At 49.1% G+C, this 20972-nt stretch overlaps 3 protein-coding genes across 6 annotated transcripts; 2 read left to right on the forward strand and 1 right to left on the reverse strand.

Moving 5' to 3' along the window:
* Positions 1-47: 47 nt before the first annotated feature.
* On the forward strand, positions 48-4608 carry hsd17b7 (hydroxysteroid (17-beta) dehydrogenase 7). Its single transcript, XM_086224347.1, has 9 exons — positions 48-201; positions 367-573; positions 664-756; positions 862-976; positions 1824-2018; positions 2089-2202; positions 2280-2336; positions 2413-2511; positions 2582-4608. The coding sequence occupies exons 1-9, from the start codon at positions 167-169 to the stop codon at positions 2687-2689; spliced, it is 1023 nt and encodes a 340-aa protein (XP_086080473.1). The 5' UTR covers positions 48-166; the 3' UTR covers positions 2690-4608.
* Positions 4609-5954: 1346 nt separating this feature from the next.
* On the forward strand, positions 5955-10806 carry serbp1a (SERPINE1 mRNA binding protein 1a). 4 transcript variants are annotated; one of them, XM_086224365.1, is made up of 9 exons: positions 5955-6335; positions 7374-7557; positions 7749-7889; positions 8005-8073; positions 8522-8596; positions 8774-8945; positions 9463-9510; positions 9596-9796; positions 10564-10806. In XM_086224365.1, exons 1-9 carry the CDS (start codon positions 6080-6082, stop codon positions 10618-10620), a joined length of 1203 nt encoding a protein of 400 aa, XP_086080491.1. In that variant the 5' UTR covers positions 5955-6079; the 3' UTR covers positions 10621-10806. The 4 variants fall into 4 exon arrangements, with proteins under 4 accessions (XP_086080491.1, XP_086080488.1, XP_086080492.1 ...); XM_086224362.1 differs by having other exon boundaries at positions 5956-6335; positions 8002-8073; XM_086224366.1 differs by having other exon boundaries at positions 5957-6335; positions 8777-8945.
* A 1064-nt stretch (positions 10807-11870) lies between these two features.
* il12rb2 (interleukin 12 receptor, beta 2a) lies at positions 11871-20961 on the reverse strand. The gene is made up of 15 exons (XM_086224355.1): positions 20722-20961; positions 20232-20489; positions 19098-19218; positions 18810-19000; positions 18408-18550; positions 17854-17998; positions 16750-16823; positions 15463-15667; positions 15142-15318; positions 14963-15064; positions 14728-14874; positions 14518-14649; positions 13673-13769; positions 13468-13555; positions 11871-13386 (listed from the first exon to the last, which is right to left on the reverse strand). Exons 1-15 carry the CDS (start codon positions 20786-20788, stop codon positions 12976-12978), a joined length of 2358 nt encoding a protein of 785 aa, XP_086080481.1. The 5' UTR covers positions 20789-20961; the 3' UTR covers positions 11871-12975.
* Between the last annotated feature and the right edge of the window lie 11 nt (positions 20962-20972).

Below are 20972 nucleotides of genomic sequence, written 5' to 3' on the forward strand. Positions count from 1 at the left end.
TTGTCCAATCACAAACATGGAGGCGGGGTGGAGCGCATGACTCCACCACCACACAGGAAGACACCCCTGGAGCATCACACTTACACAACTGTTGCTCTGAAGGAGCTTTGTGCTGTAAATGTAATGTTTTCTGTGTTGAAATTGGTGCCAGTTGGGACTGAGAAGGATGAACACGGTGGTTCTGGTGACGGGAGCAAACAGGTAACGGCTGTGTTTACTGTCTTCATGATGAATCGAAGCAGGATTTTTACAAAAGGGCAGAATGTCTTCAGTTTACACGTGCCAGGAGAAACCATGTTATTCTGATGAGTTCATCAATCAGAGATGTGAACTGGAGCAGTGATACAGTCCCCTGCACCCCTGCAGTGGCATTGGCCTGGCCCTGTGTCAGCGCCTCCTGTCCCAGGACACCGGGGGTCTCCAGCTGTGTCTGGCCTGCAGGAACATGCGGCGGGCTCAGGCTGCGCGCTGTGCCCTCCTCAGTGACCACCCTACTGCTCAGGTGGCCCTGCTGCAGATGGACACCAGCAGCATCACCTCTGTCCTCGCCGCCGCACAAGAGATCAAACTCAGGTGGGAGAAGCTAGACTCACAGCTGACATTCACAAGCAGTTATGTTGTGAGACTGAGCAGAAGAGCTGCGGCTCTGATCGTGTGTTGCAGGTACAACCAGCTGGACTACGTCTACCTGAACGCAGGCATCATGCCAAACCCACAGTTGGATGTCAGAGCCTTCTTCAAAGGCCTCTTCTCCAGGTGCTTTGTTGCTCCCCATGTTACCAAAGATGAGCAGCATCAGATAATTACAATACTTGTTCTGATAATATTGCTGATTTCAAACTGGGGCTTCTGTTATTGCAGCCACATCATCACCATGTTTGCCACTGCCGAGGGGATTCTGACGCAGCAGGATGGAGTCACCCACGATGGCTTGCAAGAAGTATTTGCGACGAACCTCTTCGGTCACTTTCTGCTCGTGAGTGAATGTACATCAGCTCTTATCTGCTCCACAATCAGTAGAGCGAAGTACAGAGTCATGTGGCCCTCCGTTCCCTGCAGAGAGGCTCTGCCATTCAACCTGGACGGAGTCATTGCAGGTGACACTGGATACGTCTGTCGCTTAGCAACAATGCTCATTAAAAATGAACAGCGTCCCAGCTGGAAGGTCGCATGTCCTGCGAATGTCTGAGATGACTTGTGAATTTTTAAGGTCGTGGAAAAAAGGCATTGAACATCCAACTCAGGCTGCCTCTTCGTCCCAGTTTCAGATGTAACATTGATTGTTTCAAGGTATCTGAGAGAACGCCTGTCTGATCTGCTGAAGCTCACACGCCCATAGAGAGTGAAAATGCTAATTCTGCAGCTCAGGGAGGTTATTCTCCTGTTCCTCACTCAAGTTAAACTTAACTCAGAATCTTCCCTGTTCTGCTTTGGACAGTGGACAGCAGAGATCAGACAATCAAACTATCCAGACAGCACCTGTCAAACGAAACGCACAACAAATCTAAGCTTGAAGTTTCAAGTTGATGAAGACAAGCGCTCACCGCAGCATCAGAGGAACGGGGAGAGTCAGAAGAAACTGAGAGGGGTTCAAGTGTAAAAACAATGGAAAGATTAGAAGTGAGGAAATACTGCACAATACCAATTACAGCAAAAGAATGAGTTACCTACCATTAAAAAAAATCTGTCTTCAGTAAAATGTGTTTCACAATGGGATCAAATATAAAAAGAATTTGTTTTCTTTATTAAACCTGAAAATATGTCTATTTGTGAGAGCAAGATTTGTTTCCGTAACGTTTGACGGTGCCGTCGGTCCGAGGCAGGTCCGGGAGCTGGAGCCTCTTCTGTGCCGCCCCGGCCGGACCTCTCAGCTCATCTGGACCTCCTCCAGTAACGCTCACCGCTCGGCTTTCAACCTTGAAGACATCCAGCATCAGAGCGGCACCCAACCCTACAGCTCCTCCAAATACGCCTCAGACCTGCTCAGCCTGGCCCTCAACACACACTACAACCAGCAGGTCCGCTGTCACACACCTCACACGCCTGCAGCTGAAGTGCGGGAGACTGACCTGCTGCTGGGTTTTCTAGGGTTTATATTCATCTGTGATTTGTCCTGGATTTGTGATGACCAACCTGACCTACGGCATCCTGCCCTCCTTCCCGGCATTCCTCTGGACCCTGCTGATGCCGCTCTTCTGGCTGGTAGGTGACACTGATACACAGCAGTTTGACTGTCAGCTGTTAATTTGGTTTCACCTGAACGCATCTTTCCATCACAGATAAGAATGTTCACCAATACTTTCACCCTGACGCCTTCCAATGGAGCCGAAGCTCTGGTAGGTGGCGTCAAACAGCTCAGATTCAAAGGGTTTAGGACACATTCCTACTCATGGGTGCTGCTCTGCCTCGTAGTTCTGGCTGTTTGAACAAAACCCGGAATCACTGGATCCACGAGCCAAATACCAAAGCTTAACATCCGGGCTGGGACTCAATTACACCCGACCACGAAAGGTGAGGAAAGAATATGTAACATCCCCCAAAGTCTATGAGACGGTTGTTGTGAGCTTTATCTTCTTTGCAGATGGATATTGATTTAGAAACATCGGAGGCTTTGTACGAGAAGTTACTGCATCTGGAGAGTGAAATGAGAAGAAAACTGAAGGAGAAGCAGCAGGAATCTTCACAGTAGAATCTCAGCATCATGAGAACATTTATTCTTGGCTTGAAGGTCAACAAGGAGCAACTACGGCGCAATGCCCCTCTGACGCAGCACCAGAGGCTGAATTTAAAGCAAGTTGCAGCATTTTAAATAAAGGGCATTGTTGAAGGACTAACTGGCTGCGTCTCCATCCGCATCGGTCCGCTCACCCCCGTCCCCTCACTCACTGATGTTGCCAATCTGGTTGGTGATTCCACGATTCTCTTGACAAAACGGAGCAGCGCAGTCAGACAGCAGACTATCAGTTTCATTCCAGAAGTTGACATAAGTGGTCTGTGCAAGCCCCTCGGTGGTGTGCGGCAGCACCGCAAGATGCATCACGTCCTCAGCCTCGCACTCCTCCTCTGCACCGTTCAGTTTCGGGTTACAAAAGGCCCAAACCATCCCACAGAAGTAGATGAAAAAGGTGCCCATGACGGTAATCATGAGCGCGTAGGACTCGATCATGGCTTTGGTGACGGCGGACGTCATCTTCAGATGCACCAGGATGATGTGAGCTGGGAGGGAGGGACTGCATGGCATCACCCGGTGGGATGGACCACTCGGGTCACATGACAAAAGGGCCCTTTGACATGTGTTAGCAGGGTAAGCGCGGGTGAACTACATCAGTTGCATCATGGTCCTGAGCCAGCGAACACAGCACCAAAGCCCTGGCCCACCGAAATGGAACAGAACCATAATTAATTACAGCTGCAACATTAAAATATTGGCTGGGAAAAGACAAAAGCTCTCACAGTATTCAATGATTTATTAAAGTGGTACTAAAAAGTATTTTGCTCTCCAAGTACTCACTAATAGGTGTTTTTAGCTCACTAAGATGTTTTTCCTTCCTTCATCACTCTGTGACTCCAGAATGCAGGAGGAACCAGCCACGTATATTTAGCTAGAAGCTAATGGAGACTGGCGGCTAACAGCAGCTAAACTGTCCAGAAACATCTGGTCACCAACTCTCCAGGTGGACAGGTAGGATCCAGGTCCCTGGATCCAGCTATGTGCTCAGTAATCCTCAAACACAGGAGCTAAAAACCAACCAACACTTGTGGGTGGAGCCACTGGATCCACTTGAACCAACTTGCTTGAACTCGTTCACATAGAGCCAAAAGTCTTACGGTCAGTTTATCATGAGCTAAGCATGTACAGGTCTACGTGGCTGGCTCCTCCTGCACCCTGAGGCAACAAAGCAGGGGGAAAAACTCTTTGTGAACTGAAGACTCACATTTGTGAGTACTTGAAAGGCAAAACCCCCCACATTTTTAGTGGTTTCACTTTCAGCTTGATTTCCAAGGGTCTTGTGTTGCCTGATGAGTCCAGGAGAGCAGCCCAACTGTTAGATGAACCGCATTCGAGTTTTCGGGGACTTTAAATTGAGACGTCAGGATTTATTTTGATAAGCAGCTGACTGCAATGAGCTGTAACTCCACAGGGACTCTCACAGAATGTTAATTCCTCCTGTTTGTATTCAGTTGTGTTCGTAATACAAAAATATGATATAATTCATTTGTTTTGGGCTTTTCAAGACTCAAAGTTGCTCCTCGCTATCATTCAGGTGCCATGGGCTTTTTGGTGGCGGGATTTAAAAACAGTGAGGGACTCTGAGCGAGGCTCAAACTGTATTTGTAACCTTGATAGACTTTCTAGGCTCCAAGACAACAGAAATGACTAACAGGAAGAGTCTTCAATCATGCGAGCCCCCCCTCAGCTGCCCGGGTTCAACTTTCCTTTTAGGGTTGAACAGCAGTGCCCACAAGTCCCAGAATACCACCAGCAATCAATGAGATTCGCATTTCAACAGTCAGCCCAACTGACCCTGCAAAAGTGTGAAACATTTGTCTGAACTTCGTTGTCTTAAAAAAGCTGTTTTATAAAACACGTGGCAAAAGTAATAAAAACTGATAACTTGAAATAAAACCTTCTGTTGAGGCCTGCATCACCGCTAAGGGGCGCTAACCCCACCGCTGTTTTCTGAGTAGTTTTTCTTAAAACGAGCGAGTCCATCACATTTCTTTAACCACCATTTTGGTCTAGGCTGAAATATCTCCAGAACCACCGGACCGCCGAGCGCTGCGGACCAAGCTGGTCTCCTGACGTTCCTCCAGGTACCTTAACTGACCGCCATGATATTTGGTGCAATGTTGACGGCTCATTCAGTCGGCAAACGCATTCATCCAGGAGGTTCACTGAGACCAAAAACCTGAAACTGAAGTTCCTTCCTGAAAACCCTGTCAAAATGGCACTCTGTTAAAATACTGCATCCACGCATAACACTTTGATTTGAAATGATCCCACTTGGCAATGAGAGGAAGTAAAGGTGATGAGGCGTAGTCGCACGGTACAGACGCTCAAGTATCTGAAGAGGCCACCTGGCTTCCTCACAGATGTGAATACGGTTCTTTTAGCAGTCTGATCCGGATAGTTCTGCAGGACCAGGCGGGCTGTGGGATCCTGAACAGATGTGTTGACCACCGACCCAGCAGCAGCAGAGACTGAGACAGGACCTCGGGCCTCCAGAATTCCAGGCTTTCACTTCCCACTTTAAAAATCTCCATTTCTCTCTCTGGCGAGCAGAACTTAATGCACTTGTTCTCCTTCGGTGATGCTTAGCAGCCGAAGTGCTGTTGATGGCAGCAGCAAATCGTCACCATTTTAAAATAATCAGCCAGTTTTTTTTTTTTAAAGACAAAATAACCAGACACAAAACATTAAAAGGAGTTGATTTAAGCAAAAATAAATAAATAAAAATGATTTAGGCAGTTATTTTATCAACGTGACAAAATGATGGTTTCACTGACACCCGGAGGCTCAAAGTAAGAAAACAAACTCTCAAGAAACTGCTTTATTAGTTTTGACGGTCGATTCTGCCAGGAATCAGAAAATGGAGCGACGTTTCTCTGCAGTTGACGCCTCCGCCGGGGCTCCGCGGCTGCCACGCCGACGCACCCGCGTGCTACCTCGGGTTAGTAAACGTAAATGAAGCCGGTAATAGCCGGTAACGACCGGTGTCGGTGATCGCATTCGAAACGAACTCCGAGTTGTGCTTGGAACACGTGAGGAACTTCTCCGAGTGGCCCAAACACGAACAGAGACGCGCACTCGTGCTTGACTTTCCGAAGGCTAGCAACTGTACCTGAAAGGCATTGTGGGTAGTGTCGTTTGTAATTGGTCTGTTTCGTGTCCACACCCATTGACCGCCTGATTGGAAAAAAACTACACGCCCCACCCGCGCCAACATAGAGGACCCGTATGTGTATCACGCCGGAAGAGAAGAAGGTCCTTTACCAGCCATCTTGTGGCTTCATCTAGCGAAGTGCTCGCACCAAGCCTCGTAGAATCGGAGGAGAATCCTGCTGAAGGGGCGCCATCATGCCCGGACAAATGCAAGAAGGTTATGGCTGTGCCATAACAAACCGATTCGACCAGCTATTTGATGATGAATCGGATCCGTTCGAGCTGCTTAAGCAGGCCGAGCAGAAGAAGAAGGAGGCTCCTGCTCCCGGTGCCGCCAAGACGGCAGCGCAGGCTGCAAAGCAGCCCAAAAAGGAGTCCCAGAAAGACAGAAAGGCCCCGCTGGCCGACAAGAAAGAGGAGACCCAGGCCCCCGTCCCACTCAAGAAAGACGGTAAGTCTATTTCTGCTTCTCGGTCTTCAATAGCCCGACCCCCGGCTAGCTAGCAGGCTAAGCTGCAGGCGTACGAGCAAGGTTCGGAGAGTCAGTGACACGAGGTCCGCGTGGTGGCTTTTGTGCCCCCCTGGTCAGTCAGTGTGTGGAACAATGACAGCCACTTAGTTGGTAACGGTGCTGGGACGTGTCTGTTCCATACCACCGCCGTGAGAAACATGTGGCTCGCACCTTGTTGTGGCCCGAGTCGACCTGACCGGACGGGAAAGCCCATGTGTTTAGAGAAAGAGACGGTCTGGTGTCCTCATATTTCTCCTCGGTCAGTAAAGACACGATGTCCCGAGACCAGGATTGGAGGAACCTGGTCATGCACGCTAACCACGTGGTCTCAGGATCGGTCTGTTAAATTTCCTAGGGTACTCGCTGTTTAACCCGGCACCGCCACGAATCCGGGGTTCCACCCGGACCTCGTGGTGGAGTCGCGGGGCGTGTTAGAAGTCCAACCTCCTACTGCTGTTTCCTACTGCCGCACGGTGTGATCACAGTGCATGTCCCAGAGCCGCCCCCCCCGCCCCAGGTCCCAGCCTTGCGGATCGGTGTTGTGATATGTAGTGTAATAGTGTGTCGGTGTTGGACGTGTTGGTGCCGGTGCCATACTAAAATTACTCAACAAGAAGTGACAGGAGCCGAGGGGGCGGCGCGCCGTTATCAGCCTGCCAGCTGGGCTGGTATCTGCCTGCCAGAGGAGATGAGACAGGTGCTCCTGCCCGGGTGCTGCAGTGTTGTGGAGGGTTTCTATTTTAGTAACTGGGGGGGGGGGGGTCCACTAGGGGTCGCTGACTGTCAGCCATGTGCACAGGAGAGTTAATGATGCAAGTGTTAATTCTGATCTGATGTGGGGGGGACTTGATCGCGTGGTGCTCTAGGGTGGACCTGCTGCTTCTGGATGCTCCTGAGGCATCAGATTAGTCATGAAGGAATACCTACCTGATGTATTGCTACTAAAATGTCTGTCCCTCCTGTTGTTGTCAACCCTAGGTGCCGGCATGAGGAGAATGGGCCGCAAGCCGGAGGGCGATGGCTCCAGGCCCCAGGGCGGACAGGGAGAGGGACGCCCCCCCACAGACAGGCGGCCTGTGGACAGGCGGCCACCTCGCCGCTTCGAGAGGCCAGCTGGAGATACTGGGGAGAAGCCTGAGGGCGGTGAATTCTCAGTGGAAAAGTGAGTTATATTTCCAATCAATTGGTATTTTGTTTGACCGGCACTAACAGGTTCTAGAGAAGAGAAAAATGATGCTCTCTACCTGCGGGGGAAGCCTCACCCCCAACACATGTCCTCCAGCAAGGGCGCTTTACTACAGTGGTCTATTAAATCAAGGTTGTGATCTAACCTATTGTGTCTCACCTGCACAGGCCTGTTGGCGACAGGCCGATGAGAGGTCGCGGCGGTGGCAGGGGAGGCCGTGGAGGCAGAGGGCGCGGTATGGGCCGCAGCGACGGCTTTGATTCCAGAGGAAAGCGTGAATTTGATAGACACAGTGGCAGCGATCGATCGTAAGTTCTCCTCTGTTCGTTTGTATATCTTCTTATAACAACAGTAACTGGTGTCAGGTCTGTTGCTAAGTGGCACGTGTTGAGATCCTGGCTAAAGCAAATGTTGTTTTAGTAGTCTGAAGGGCGAGGAGAAGCGTGGAGGAAGTGGATCGCACAACTGGGGCACCGTTAAGGATGAACTGAAGTAAGTTCTGTTGTGTCCATCGGGGAACAAAATCTGCATGGTGAGAAGGTTGCAGAAGTTTTAGATCTGGTGTCTGCTGTGTGAGGAACACTCACAAATGTGTAACATATTTGGGTTTTGGCTTTCATAGTCAGTAAGTGCCACCTAATCACACACTTTCTGGCTTGACTGCCGCCTCTTCCCGTTTCCTGTCAGCGCCATCTTTTCTGCTAATTGATGCACGTTGTAGCCTTTTTATTTTCTGGCACAATATTTGAGAATATAAAGCAGGTAGTTGCTCAGATGAAACTGAAGAAGTCCAGCATTCAGTTTCATCTGATTGACTGTGAAGGTTGTGTCGGCCCACCACAGAAGAAGAGTTTGTCTCCATGGAGCAGCGGCCCTCATCGGCCAGTCGTCTGTGTGGTTAAATGGGAAATATTGACGTTTGGTTCTGATCTCCTTCTAGTGAACTTGACCAATCAAACGTGACTGTAGAGAACCTCGAAGGAGAGGAGCATCCACCTGCTGACACAGAGAATAAGTAAGTTCTTTTTGTTTTAAGGAGTCTAAAGAGACTGAAGGCAGTGGAAAGTCAAAGTTTATCACCTTGAATTTTGTTGCTCATTTAATGATCAAGAACTTTGAACATCAACCCAGGTTTATGTCAAAAATGGATTTTGCCACTACTAACACTCAAGGCCTGCTGGTATGTCTGTTGAAGGGAGAATGAAGCAGAGGAGGTGAAGGAGGAAGGCCCGAAGGAGATGACTCTGGATGAGTGGAAAGCCATGCAGGACAAGGAGCGGGCCAAGGTGGAGTTCAACATCCGTAAGGCCAACGAGGGCGCTGATTGGAACAAAGGATTTGTGCTGCACAAATCCAAGGCAGACGTGAGTCTGAGTCACTGCTGTCGTCTCATTTCATGTTAGATGAGCTTGACTTAAAAAAAAAAAAAATTATAACGATTTGACCACATGAAAGCTGTTTCTACAGCAGGAAGTTCATGAATGTCAAATAAAACCGACCGAATGTTGTACAAAAACCTTCCTTCAGTAACGTGCAGTCTGCAGCAGGGGGAGCACTCTTGCAATGGGATAAGGGTCAAAACAAAGATGGCTGGATAATATTCATGTCACCAGGTGATTGTTGTCAAGGAGGTGGGATACTTCATCTTCTTATATAATAAAGACATCTTGAGGGAAAAACTCCTCACTCAGTTCAAGCACTCGCTTGTCAACTCAAAGTGAAGTTGAGGTTGTACATTGGTCCTGGTGTGGTGGTAACCAGGTGGACCTGCGGCAGCATCGACGCTTCTGTCTAGTCATGCATGCATCTTTGTTCGACCTGCTGGTTTTTGTGGATGTGTCACTTAAGCATTTTTCTGATTGTATCTTTTGTGCAACACAGGACAAGAAGGGTGAGCTGATAGATGCTGAAGCTCCTGAAGAGTCGAAGGTAATGAAGCACACACGCCATCTCCCTCCCGTCACAGGCCGGAAACATCCCTCGAACTCACACCTGATCCTTCTCTCTCTTGTAGACAGAGGATGAGCACCACTTCCGGAAGCCAGCCAACGACATTACGTCCCAGCTGGAGATCAACTTTGGAGACCTGGGACGTCCGGGCCGTGGTCGCGGTGGACCACGTGGTGGCCGTGGCGGTCGTGGCCGGGGTGGAGCTGAACGTGGGGAGCGTGGTGGTGAGGCCCCTAGGCCGGTCCGTGGACCCAGGCCTGAAAAGGTAGCTACCGTTGTTCTTCCAGGATGGGAGCACATCTAGACCCCACAGGGGGCACAATGCTGTCAGGGTTCGGTTTTCCCCTAAAAACAGTTTGCGAAAAGCAAGTGAGCCAGAAGTTTTTGAAAATTGCTGGTCAGATCCCTTCGTGTTGGAGTGTGTGGTTCAGTGAGGATGGCAAATTGTGACTTGGATTTCACTGAGTTGTCTTCCTCATTGTCTCAGAGAATGTCAGGAATATTTAAGTTTTGTTAGTGAGTAAACGTCTCTGAACTCTGGGTTTAATTCGTCCTCCTGGACTTCAGAACCCACTGGAAGCGTTTCAGGTTCACGACAGTCACGGTTTTCAAATGTGGTGATTGTTTTGTGTCGTTGTGCGACAGCTTACCGACAACATTAATTCAGTTCAGTGAACTGACTTTGTTTTCCGTCTCTTGTTGTCATGGCGCAAAGCTCGACATCCAGTGGATCTCTGGCCTGCTGCCAGTGTTGCTATGTGATCCACGAACGAGAGTTTGACAGGTTGTTTTATTTTGACATCATCCAGTGCTGCCAGTTTTGTGCTGAACTTTGGCTCAACCTGCACTAAAACAGTTAGCCCTCCATCACCAGAGACCAGAGATGCTTCTGAAACACACCTCAGCTCATCAGGAGGAATTGAGGGAATTGTCTTGTTGCCACGGTCAGCTGTGCTAAATAGAGCCGGCCAAGAGCCAGGCTGCCTCCTCAAATGTTGCTCACATCAGCTCGCTGTGTCCTTCTGTCCCCAGTCGTCTGTGTTGGTGCCCAACGTGGACGACCCGGAGGCCTTCCCAGCACTGGCTTAAGTGGCGGCAGCTGTCCCTCAGGCCTACAGGAGCCCCCGAGCACCTCCACTACGAGGCTTGCATGTTCCTGGATCCTTCAGCAAAGTGAAATGATGGAGAAGACTGTCATTAACTATGGCACTCAATGTGAGGACTGAGTTTTACCCAATAAAACCAAACGAAGATGGACAAAAAAAAAAACAAAAACAAACTAACAAAAAAAACAACAAAAAGAAAAGGACTTCTTGCTACTCTGGAGCAGCTTATTGGTAGAGGTTTTGTACTTGGAAACAAAGTAGCAGGGATGTTTTCATACAGTATTTTTTTCAGAGGTTATGCATTGTCCATTGATAAATTTTTGTAATTGCTGCTTGAAAATATGCATTTTGAAATGTAAGCTTCAAAGTACCTTTAGCTTGGTGTGTGCCATTGCTTGCTCGCTTTTCAACTAGGCGCCGTGGAGCCCTTTAGCTCCGCCACATCGGGTTCCTGATGAAGTTACAGCTTCACTTGTTGAGATTTCTGGTTTTGTTTCTTTAGCACTGGGGTATTGTTTTATATTTTCTACAGGAGGTCTATTCTTCTATGATCTTTGGCCTGTAAATCTGACTATTTTCATAAATTCTTTCAGAGACTGTATTTCACCTGGTGCAAGTAGCTGCCTGCATTGATGGAACGGTGGCCAAATCTCTATTAAGGTTCTTTTGTACTGAGACGTTCTATTGGAGGAACATTAGGTCATTTTGGAGGAGCACAGAGTGAGAACTTTCCTGAAACTAGTATTGATCATGAGACATTTGTGGATAAATTTGAAGCTGGACGTTAATCCATGTGTACTGATAGATATTTAGGGTGCTCTTCTCTTCCTCCCTGCTCATTTCATCTTTGATTCATTGCCATACGCGAGCCTTTGTTTATACTTCAGAAGCGTGACGATGAGAGGAAGTGTCGTCACTGAGTTGAGATGTGGCCTGAGACCACAGCAACACCCTCAGACCTCCTCCGACTGTTTACACTCCACTCGAGCATCGTCCCACAGACGCGATCAGCCAAGCTTCAGTTCGTCTGTCAGGTGCTGATTCCTCCTCTGTTGACTTGCCCTGTAGCCTCCGCAGTGGCACGCACCGCTGCATAATTGCTCTGAAAGAAATACAGTCGTTCATTGTGTGGAACAACTGATGTGCTCTGCAAATGTGTGAATTCCAGCCCTGCTATTAGAGACCTCTGTCGGTAAATAAAGGTGGTCGATACATGTTTTTGCATTGTCACGTTTTATTCTGCCTTCACAAAGGCCGTGAAGTTACAGATGGACAACTTTTGCATTTGTTTCCAGCCTCCAGTCTGCTTCTGTAAGTGACAGGAGAAACCAGAATGTGAAGTGGACATCAGGGGTCCAACCCTTGGCAGAATGTGCTGATAAATTCCTGCATCTGCGAAAGTACAGACAACAAACACTAAAACTGAGCTGCTGCTCACACCTCTGCCCAGGCGATGTGATGATGTCACTAGGTCAGACTCTGGATCAGGTCCCAACCAAAGGGTTTTCTTCGTTGAAGTCCTATCATCCAAATTTACAAGTTGCCTCTGCTAACATGACTTGTCGGCAGAGGTACTAATGCTGCAGGTCAGGAGGGTCCCCGGGCCGGCCTCTGACGGGTACTGAAACTCTGTAGTGTTTGCATGCTGCTGCTGATGCAGACATGTTGGAGGCACACTTGTTCCAAACAGGGTTGCTGAGAGGCCACTGTCCTGCACACAAACACTGGTGCTCAGCCTCCAGTCCTCATGAGGACGCCAAACTATTTTAACACCTTGTACATTTCAGATTTGTGGGTGAAAAAAATTCAACTTTGCTCAACTTCTCTACAATAAAATGTCGACAGGTTATTTGTCACCACAGATCCACCAAGAGGATGATAACCGTAGTTGAGTTTGAGGTAGCAGGTGTGTCAAGGCCCAGCAGGCCGACGGCAGTGCAGCGCAGGGAATATCCAGGAGAGCCGAGTCCCCTCCAAAGACATTTGTAATGAACTGATTCCGGATGCGTTGTGTTCCCAGAGGTTGCGTTCGCGTGTCCAGGGTCATTCCCGTGACACCAGAGGTAATGCATGACAGTTGTTTAAAAATTCTTTCTGAGTCAAATACTCCGACCACAGGAGGCACCCTGGTGCCCTCTGGCGGTCCAACAGGTGCTGTGACACTCACGCTGTCACAGTTCACACTGGACTGGACCAGCTGTCCAGTGAGAGCAACTCTTCTGGTACCAAAGTCTAAATTCTGAAGCTCAATTGAACCCATTCAGTGATGGTGGAGGAGGGAGTGCCGGTGTTCCGACGTCTTCGGTGCTGTTCTAAAAACACAGGAGCTCTCACACGTTCACTGGACTTCACCCTGGAACAAGTTGCTGCAGTCCATTTTGACTGCATCCAGAGTCAATTTCCCCTCAAAGCCAAGCGGGCCTGGGAAGACGCGACTGGGTAAGAAACTCAGAATCTCGTCCTCCTCTTGCTCATCTTCCTCATCCATAATTCCCGGCTCATGCGATGAGATGTAGCCAACGGTTGTGTCCAGAGAGGTCTGCGTGTGGAAGGAGCTGTCCGAGACCTGAGACAGATTCTTGATGTAGGTGGTGCGGGGGTACAGCCGCACAGCTTCCTCGGGATGTGAGCCGGTCCCAGGAGGAAGCTGTGCGGGGTCACTGGACTGCTTGGGCAGCTCCTCAACGTTGGCCAGGACAGGCTCGTCCTCCTCCGCAACGCTCAGCTGGAGCCAGATGTTGATTCTTTCCTGTTGGAATCAGAGATGCTCAGATGAAGAACGACTGGCTGCGACATACCTCTTCCATTTGATCCGTGTTGAAACGAGCACCTTCTCGAGGGTGCACTCCTTAGCCCACTTGCTGTTTGCAGGGTCTGGAACCACATCAAGCATGAAGCACTGGACTACGACCCAGACCCTGGGGGGGACATCATAACTTGAATATAATACCAAAATCACTCACCTGAATATGTTGTGTGTTTTCTGCTCATGAACAAATGGAAGGTTTGAGTTTTTATGGTTTGTTCTTGCGTACCTTTGCTTCACTGCTGAGCTCTGGCACAGAACGAACAGAACCAGCACCATCAGAGAGGCGAGCCCACACGCGATGAGCAGGGCGACTGGGGTCTCCTCTGCAGTAGTGACAAACCGCAATATGTCAGCCATCACCAGACATGAGCAACAACAACAACACGCTGTCAGGGGGAAAACATGTTTAGAAGAATTTGCCAGGGTTGGTCAGGTAAGTGGGTCAACAAATAAAAGGAACACTGAGCAAAAAAGAAGTTTGCCTCAAAGGGTTTCTGCCAGAAAGGGGGCAGGTTAAGGAAAACCTGGCGGTGGTTCAGGATCAATTGAGTCGTTCATAAAGGCAGAAGGCCTCCAAGGCAAACATCTCCCCCATTAGTGACAGAATGTTAAATAGATAGTATATTGATAGACAGTCTTTGTTACGTGTTGGAAACATAGTGAAAGTTTTGTTTTTGCAACAGGAAGATGTTTCCGGTCCAACTCCTCCATCTGTGGAGAGACAAGCCTTTCAATCTTAGAGATGAAGACCCTAATTGTTCATGTCATGTTCATGCGTTCATGTTCTCTTCAGTTTCACGGCTGACAGGCGTTAGTGGGACGCTGAGTAACAGCCTGGACGTGAACACGGAACCTGATGAAGGGTCTCGAGCTGGAGATAATCACAGAGGATGTTTTTTCAGTTGTGGAGGAACATTTTTCCCATGACGTCATGGTTTGAAATAGCTACATACCATTAGCCAGTCCAGAGTTCTTCTACCAACCATGAGATGAGTCCACTTTTCAGCTGCTACAGCTCATGATTATCACAGGTCTCACCATTGCCGTCACATTTACATGCAATGAACTTACGCTGGATGAAGAACTTGACCCTCTGACCCGCAGGACCTTCTCCTAGATCTGTCCACGCCGTCATCCACAGGCTGTAGACGTCCGGGGGCAGGTCTTTGACGACGTGTGTTCGTCTTGAGGCTTTAACAGGGTCTCCAGGTAAAGAAAGACACAGCCAGTCACATGAATGGATCAACGTCACTCACGACGGGGGAGAGGAATTGTACTTACAATGCTGCAGGTTTCCGCTGCTGTCCTCTAAGTAGACCGTGTACTTGGTGATACAACCCCCCCGCTGATCTCTGGGGATCTGCGACCAGGCCACACTCAGTTTGTTTCCCTCGACCCTGTCTTGGACTGATGGACCAGCTTTTGGAGCTGCAGATCCAAACCACCGTACACTGCCAGTCAGACCTTTGAGGACCGGTGTGGTTAAACCAAGTGTTGATCTGCACTCAGCTCTTACCTGACACCACAGCACCGACGCCTGAGAACCTGCTCCGGGTCACCGAGCCGTCTCTGTGGAAAGCGTGAATGGCTCCTTCGTAGCATTGGGAAGGTTCAAGATCTGCACACAGCGATACATCGGCCATCATCACTACTGGTTTCATTTCCTCTTCATGTCCATGACTCTTCATGTCCCACCTGTGAGGTTGACGTGGTTCTCCCCCCGGCCCAGTCTGACCCATCTGGGTTCTTGCAGCTTGTTCTCCTCAGGGTACCACTCCACCACATAGGCAGCAGGCGTGGTCCCAGGTCTGCTCCAGGAGAGGGCGATACTGCTCTTGTCTGCTGTCACTCGCACGTCCACAGACAACTTGCCTAAAAGGAAAACGAACTCTTGAACACTTTATTTACCAGCATGTAACGCCAAGATGTTTCAGCTACACAGAGACTCTGTATCACCATCACCATCGTCATCGTCATCGTCATCGTCATCGTCGTGTGCACCCATTTGATTTTTACCTTGGACGTGACGGGTTGAAATGTGGGCAGGAGGGGAGAGGCCCTTGGAGTTGCGGGCACACACTGTCACTTCACAGTCGCTGCAGAAGGGGACTGAATAACTTCTGACGGCAGCACTGACGTTAATCTCCTCTCGCCGCTCGCGGTTCGCCACAGTGATGCTGTACTCAGTGATCTTCCCTCTGGAGGTGGAAGCGCTCATCTTCTGGAGTCACACACACACGTACAAGTACATCAGGCGTGCGTCGAATTAGAACACAGCCTGGTTGCTAAGTACCAACTATTTTGTAAGTACTCAGACTAATCATGTTCAAGTCCAGGGTGGAAAAATCGTTAGCAGCTGATATTTAGTTGCAAAAAATGTTAGAATTGTTGTGGCAAAATTTATGGCAATAAAAAGCCCAACAAATTAACATTTGTTTCATAAAATCTTTGTTCATGAACATTATGGGAACAAAAAAAACCATCAGCTGTCTCATTAGGAATATGCTAAACTATACATCTTTAATGTGAAAATGGTGAATATCTAAGCTGAAAATCGGCCTCATGGATCTCTGATGTGAGCAGGTTTTTAACGCAGAAAAATGGGCCAATCTACAAATGATGTCCTTACATGATTCGTCCAGTAGAGTGCGCTGTAATCCAGTGCTGCACTGGGATTATTTTGGACAACAAAGTAATTTAAAGTTACAAAAAAGTTCTTACATACATATATGCAGTACATACATAAATACATGCATACATGCAGTACATACATAAATACATGCATACATGCAGTACATACATACATACATGCAGTACATACATACATACATACATGCAGTACATACATACATACATACATACATGCAGTACATACATACATACATACATGCAGTACATACATACATACATGTAGTACATCAGTCAGGAGTCACAGACAACGCACAATTCCTGCTCAAGTCTTTTTTTCTTGTAAACTGAAACAAAGTGTGTTCGTGCGCGCATTGTCAGCTTCCTGTCTGTCTCTCTCTGGTGACTGAAAGTGTGAAAGTGTTGTTAAAACTGACGATGTGTGTGTGTGCGTGCGTGTATGCAACAACTTAGAAGTGGTCAAGTTTTGACCTTTAGTTTATGCAGTAGAGAGTAGTCGAAAGGGGTTACCATGGCAACACCACCACGAAGCCACACTGGGTGAAAATGGTAAATTGAGTTTTGTGTGGATGGGACGCTGCAGCAGCGTGATGCGTTTGATCCCTCACTGTTACTCAGAAGAGAGGAAGACGTCTCGTAAAAACAGAAACTCACCTTCCAATAAACACTCAGGGATTCGGACTCTGAGGCAGGTTCCCTGTACCACACGTCCAGCTCTCGGGCAGGAGCTGTGAAACAGCACCAGTCCATCACTCAAGCATTCAGTTTGGTGTGTAAAGAGGTTTTCTGATTTCACAGTTTGAACTGGATATTTGTCTTCAATCACGCGAGTCTTTCAGCAGCTAAATTAGAAGAAGCATCCACATCCCATTCAGTGTACTTGACAATACATCATGGTTCCTCCCTCTGACACTGCATCGGAGTCACAAATTCAACCCTCAGACACGATGAGGGGACCACTAGGAGGGAGGTTCTCCACCTGCTCTACTGGGAGGGAGGTTCTAGACCTGCTCTACTAGGAGGGAGGTTCTAGACCTGCTCTACTAGGAGGGAGGTTCTAGACCTGCTCTACTAGGAGGGAGGTTCTCCACCTTCTCTACAAGGAGGGAGGTTCTCCACCTGCTCTACTAGGAGGGTGGTTCTGAGAGGGAGGTTCTCCACCTTCTCTACTAGGAGGGAGGTTCTCCACCTGCTCTACTAGGAGGGAGGTTCTCCACCTGCTCTACAAGAAGGAAGGTTCTACACCTGCTCTACTAGGAGGGAGGTTCTCCACCTGCTCTACTAGGAGGGAGGTTCTCCACCTGCTCTACAAGAAGGAAGGTTCTACACCTGCTCTACTAGGAGGGAGGTTCTCCACCTGCTCTACTAGGAGGGAGGTTCTACACCTGGTGGAGACCCACACAGGAACCTGTCTGGACTTGCCTGTGTGTGTTTTTCTACAGGAAAACCAACACTCTGACCAACATCTACTTTGCTTCTGTTCTACGTGCTCACAAACCCCTTTATGGTTTGGGGAAATCCCCAAGTGTCGTTTCACCTGCTTTGCTGTGCATGGAGAGCAAAGCCTCGGATGGTCTTTCATGCTGCAAACTCAGCAGCTGGACTGTGTTCATGCGGAGAGAGACGAGCACATCTTCACACCATCAGTGGTGTTAATGCGTCACTGTGTTCTGCACTGCACGTCACTGTGGTTCCTCATTCTGCTCAGCTCGTATTTCACTGACAAACATCAACTCAACAGTGGGAGTTGCCACTTGCCTTCCTCTTGAGTCCAGCTTGAAATGTTGGTGCTCCACCGACTCCACAGGCCGCTGCTGAATTTGGATTTGGCTCTGAAATAATAGAAGGTGTACGGCTCCAGAGAGGAGACGGACCGCTTCTGTCCTGAGCTCATCTGCATGGCCTGAAAAATCAAAAGAACATCTTTTTATCATCTTGTGTCGGCTGAATCTCGCTTCTTTGTTTTTGTGGTAATTTGACATTTGTTAACACGTTCTGTGACCATCTGACGCACCAAGGAAGGTCACGTATTTGAAGATTTGTGTTGTTTGAAGGGACTTTTTATCCTCAGAGCTTCCGCAAATGTTTTGTGGTCAATACAATACGACAAAACCCGAGACGATACGATAGGACACACTTTGTTGTCCCCTTGGGGAGATTTGTCCTGGACTCCACTGCTGTGACATTCGCTGTTCTTATAATTGAAATCAATAAATGGACAAAAACAAGCGATAATTGGCGTAGAGACAAAGGCGCATATAAGTCTTGCATGCGAACGCCATCAAAATGCAACAACAGCGAAGCCCTCTTACTGAGTCTGGATCGGTGGTCCACATCTGTTGCTCGGTTCTGTATTGGATCTCCACGTGCTGCGTCCTCACAGGCTGCCTCACGTCGAGGACACACTCCCGGGAGGAGCACTCGGCGCGGCCAAGGACCGGAGGCTCTGGCATCACTGCTCACATCAACACAGGCAACAGCTCGGTTAGATGACCTCAAAGCCCTGCATGAACTCGTCTGATCCAAACTGCTGCCGAGCTGTGAAGGGCACGCGTGCTGTTTTACTATAAAAGCAGCATAATCCAGCAATGTGGAACCGAAGTAAACACAGGACATCAATGGCAGTTCTGTTGATTGAGGTACTGAGCCTTCATTTGCCGCTGAGAGGAAATCCCATCTGAAAAAGCTAGAATGAGCTGCAGCAGCTGAGTTACCGATGTCACTGAGTGTGTAGTTGGTGGTGGCAGACACAGCAGCACCCAGGGCGTTGTTGGTGTGGACCTGCACTGATACGGCCTGGACGCTGCTGGACACGGAGAAGCAAGCGGAAAGTACATCAGCTCCCTTCCTGGAGCCCATGTAGGTGTGTGTCATCTCTGTGTGGTTTCCAAATACAGTTGTGACCCTGAAAGACACACACGCTTCAGCAATGTAACATCAAACTGTGCCGCTCGCACGTCAAATATACAGCAATTAAGGAGTTTGGCTTCTCCATCACCCACAGCATTGCCGTGTTTCTTGTGTGAGTTTTCCGTCCTTCATTCCAAGTGCACATGACAACTCCAGTTTCATTCGCCGCGACACTGTAGATGCAGGAAACATTTTCAGGGCGATCTGGTGGATCTGGTGGACAAAAACAATGTACTGTTGACTACAGTCTAAACTAGCATCTGAAACGGCACAACATCTCTGCATTATCGCTCATGTTCTCCACAAGTGTGTTCTCAAATGTGGGATGTGCTGATAAACAGGACACTGACAAGGAGCTGGCTCAGGAGTGTGTCAGAATGAAAACATGTCAGTTTTAATTCCTGAATCAGCCTCAGAGAGCTGTCGCACTTCCCTCAGCCCGCTGCGTGCACACACGGCGAGCAGAGCTCAGAAAGCAGAAGCAGCGGTGAACTTTGCTGTGGAGGGACGCACCCTGAAACACAGAGCTGAGGATGAGCCACCGGCGCCACACACACGCTCAACTACATTGGTGTCTCTCCAAGCAAGTTTTAAGGACGTGCAAAGTTTTGGGGGGATTTGTCTTTGCTTTCAAACTGACTGTACATTTTGTACATCCTGAAAAGGTGACCCTGGAAAAGTCCAACCATCTATTTCCTATTGCTTCTCCTGTTGAGGGTGGTGGGGGTGGAGCCTATCCCCGCAGCCTTCCCCCTGGACAGGTCACCAGTCCATGGCAGGGCCAACACATAGAGACAGACAACCATTGGCTCTCCCAGCCACGCCTACGGTCAATTTAGAGTCTGGATTAACCTGGTCCCTCTTGATGTCTTTGGACTGTGGAGGAAGCTGGAGTACCAGAGAGAACCCAGCAGGAACAGGGAGAACATGGAGACTCACCCAGAAAGACCCCGTGCTGCAGCCGGGGCTCCACCCACAACCTTCCTGCTGGGGGGCCACGGTGAGGACCACTGCTCCACCGGGCCGCCCCCTGGAAGAGTCAAGTCTTCTTAAACCCTAAACTCACGCTCTTGTTCACCAAGAAGTGACTTGCAGATATTGGAGGATTACAGTATCGGTCAGCACCACTGAGTAATGACAGGAGTGAAGCTTATTTAGGAAGCACATCAACATCCATTTATGGGTGCTACTTCCTCCCCACTCAAGCTCCTTAATTTCATACTCACATGCTGTGGAGATGTCCAGGCCGCAGGGGTCCAGCCCCGCACACTGGCACCTGCAGCTGAAGGTTCTGTTTTTTGTGATGTTCTTCACATCAGCGTATATGGTGGAAGCGTTGAGCTGCGCGTGGGGCTCTGGTAAGGGGGGGTGTCCCCCGAGCATGGATCCCTTGCACCCGCAATAAAAGGTGCAGTACACCCTAAAACTGGAATGCCGTTGGACCACCGGTCCTAAACTGGACCAGATGACACAGGAACGCTCCCCTGCAAGCAGAAACAAGCACTTTCACTTTCATGCTGTACAACGAAAGGCTTTTGATTTGATGTCCTGCGATGCAGTGGTGATGTCCCAGAACCGGAAACAGCATCAACAGGACTCGTTTCACAAAAAAGAAAAGAAAAGTTTGGATTGAGAGACGATTAAACACGAGCTGGTGATCCCTGAGGCTGTCACCGAGCCAAGCCTTCATTCACTGAGTCCGGACAGGAACCTCACCGACGCACAGCCGCAGAGCCACCAGCACGGAGACGGCGGCGAGGACGGACCCGGGCCGGGACGCCATCGATCATCAGCCTTCCACGTCTCTCACATCACCGCAGGAACCGCGGTTCTGATCTGGAAATGAGGCATGAAAGATGAATTCATGGATATGAAATGATCGGCATGGTGGATCTCTAGGAGACGTGACCGCAGGTTTTCGTCAAGACGAGGAAGAGAGACGCTGACAGACAAACCATCCGCACCTC

Source organism: Aulostomus chinensis, chromosome 14 (assembly GCF_037954235.1).
Source record: "Aulostomus chinensis isolate RoL2024-O1b breed Wild chromosome 14, RoL_Achi_v1.0, whole genome shotgun sequence".
NCBI lineage: Eukaryota > Metazoa > Chordata > Actinopteri > Syngnathiformes > Aulostomidae > Aulostomus > Aulostomus chinensis.

Excerpts from the sequence above, each read along its gene's own strand:
- serbp1a (XM_086224362.1), top strand. The coding sequence starts at position 6,080 with ATGCCCGGACAAATGCAAGAAGGTTATGGCTGTGCCATAACAAACCGA. Across the intron at positions 8,597-8,773 it reads CCTGCTGACACAGAGAATAA|AAGGGAGAATGAAGCAGAGG; the intron begins GTAAGTTCTTTT and ends GTATGTCTGTTG. Across the intron at positions 9,797-10,563 it reads GTGGACCCAGGCCTGAAAAG|TCGTCTGTGTTGGTGCCCAA; the intron begins GTAGCTACCGTT and ends TTCTGTCCCCAG.
- hsd17b7 (XM_086224347.1), top strand. The coding sequence starts at position 167 with ATGAACACGGTGGTTCTGGTGACGGGAGCAAACAG. Across the intron at positions 202-366 it reads CTGGTGACGGGAGCAAACAG|TGGCATTGGCCTGGCCCTGT; the intron begins GTAACGGCTGTG and ends GCACCCCTGCAG. Across the intron at positions 977-1,823 it reads TCTTCGGTCACTTTCTGCTC|GTCCGGGAGCTGGAGCCTCT; the intron begins GTGAGTGAATGT and ends GGTCCGAGGCAG.
- il12rb2 (XM_086224355.1), bottom strand. The coding sequence starts at position 20,788 with ATGGCGTCCCGGCCCGGGTCCGTCCTCGCCGCCGTCTCCGTGCTGGTG. Across the intron at positions 17,999-18,407 it reads GGACCACCGATCCAGACTCA|GCCATGCAGATGAGCTCAGG; the intron begins GTAAGAGGGCTT and ends TTGATTTTTCAG. Across the intron at positions 15,319-15,462 it reads TTCAACCCGTCACGTCCAAG|GCAAGTTGTCTGTGGACGTG; the intron begins GTAAAAATCAAA and ends TTTTCCTTTTAG.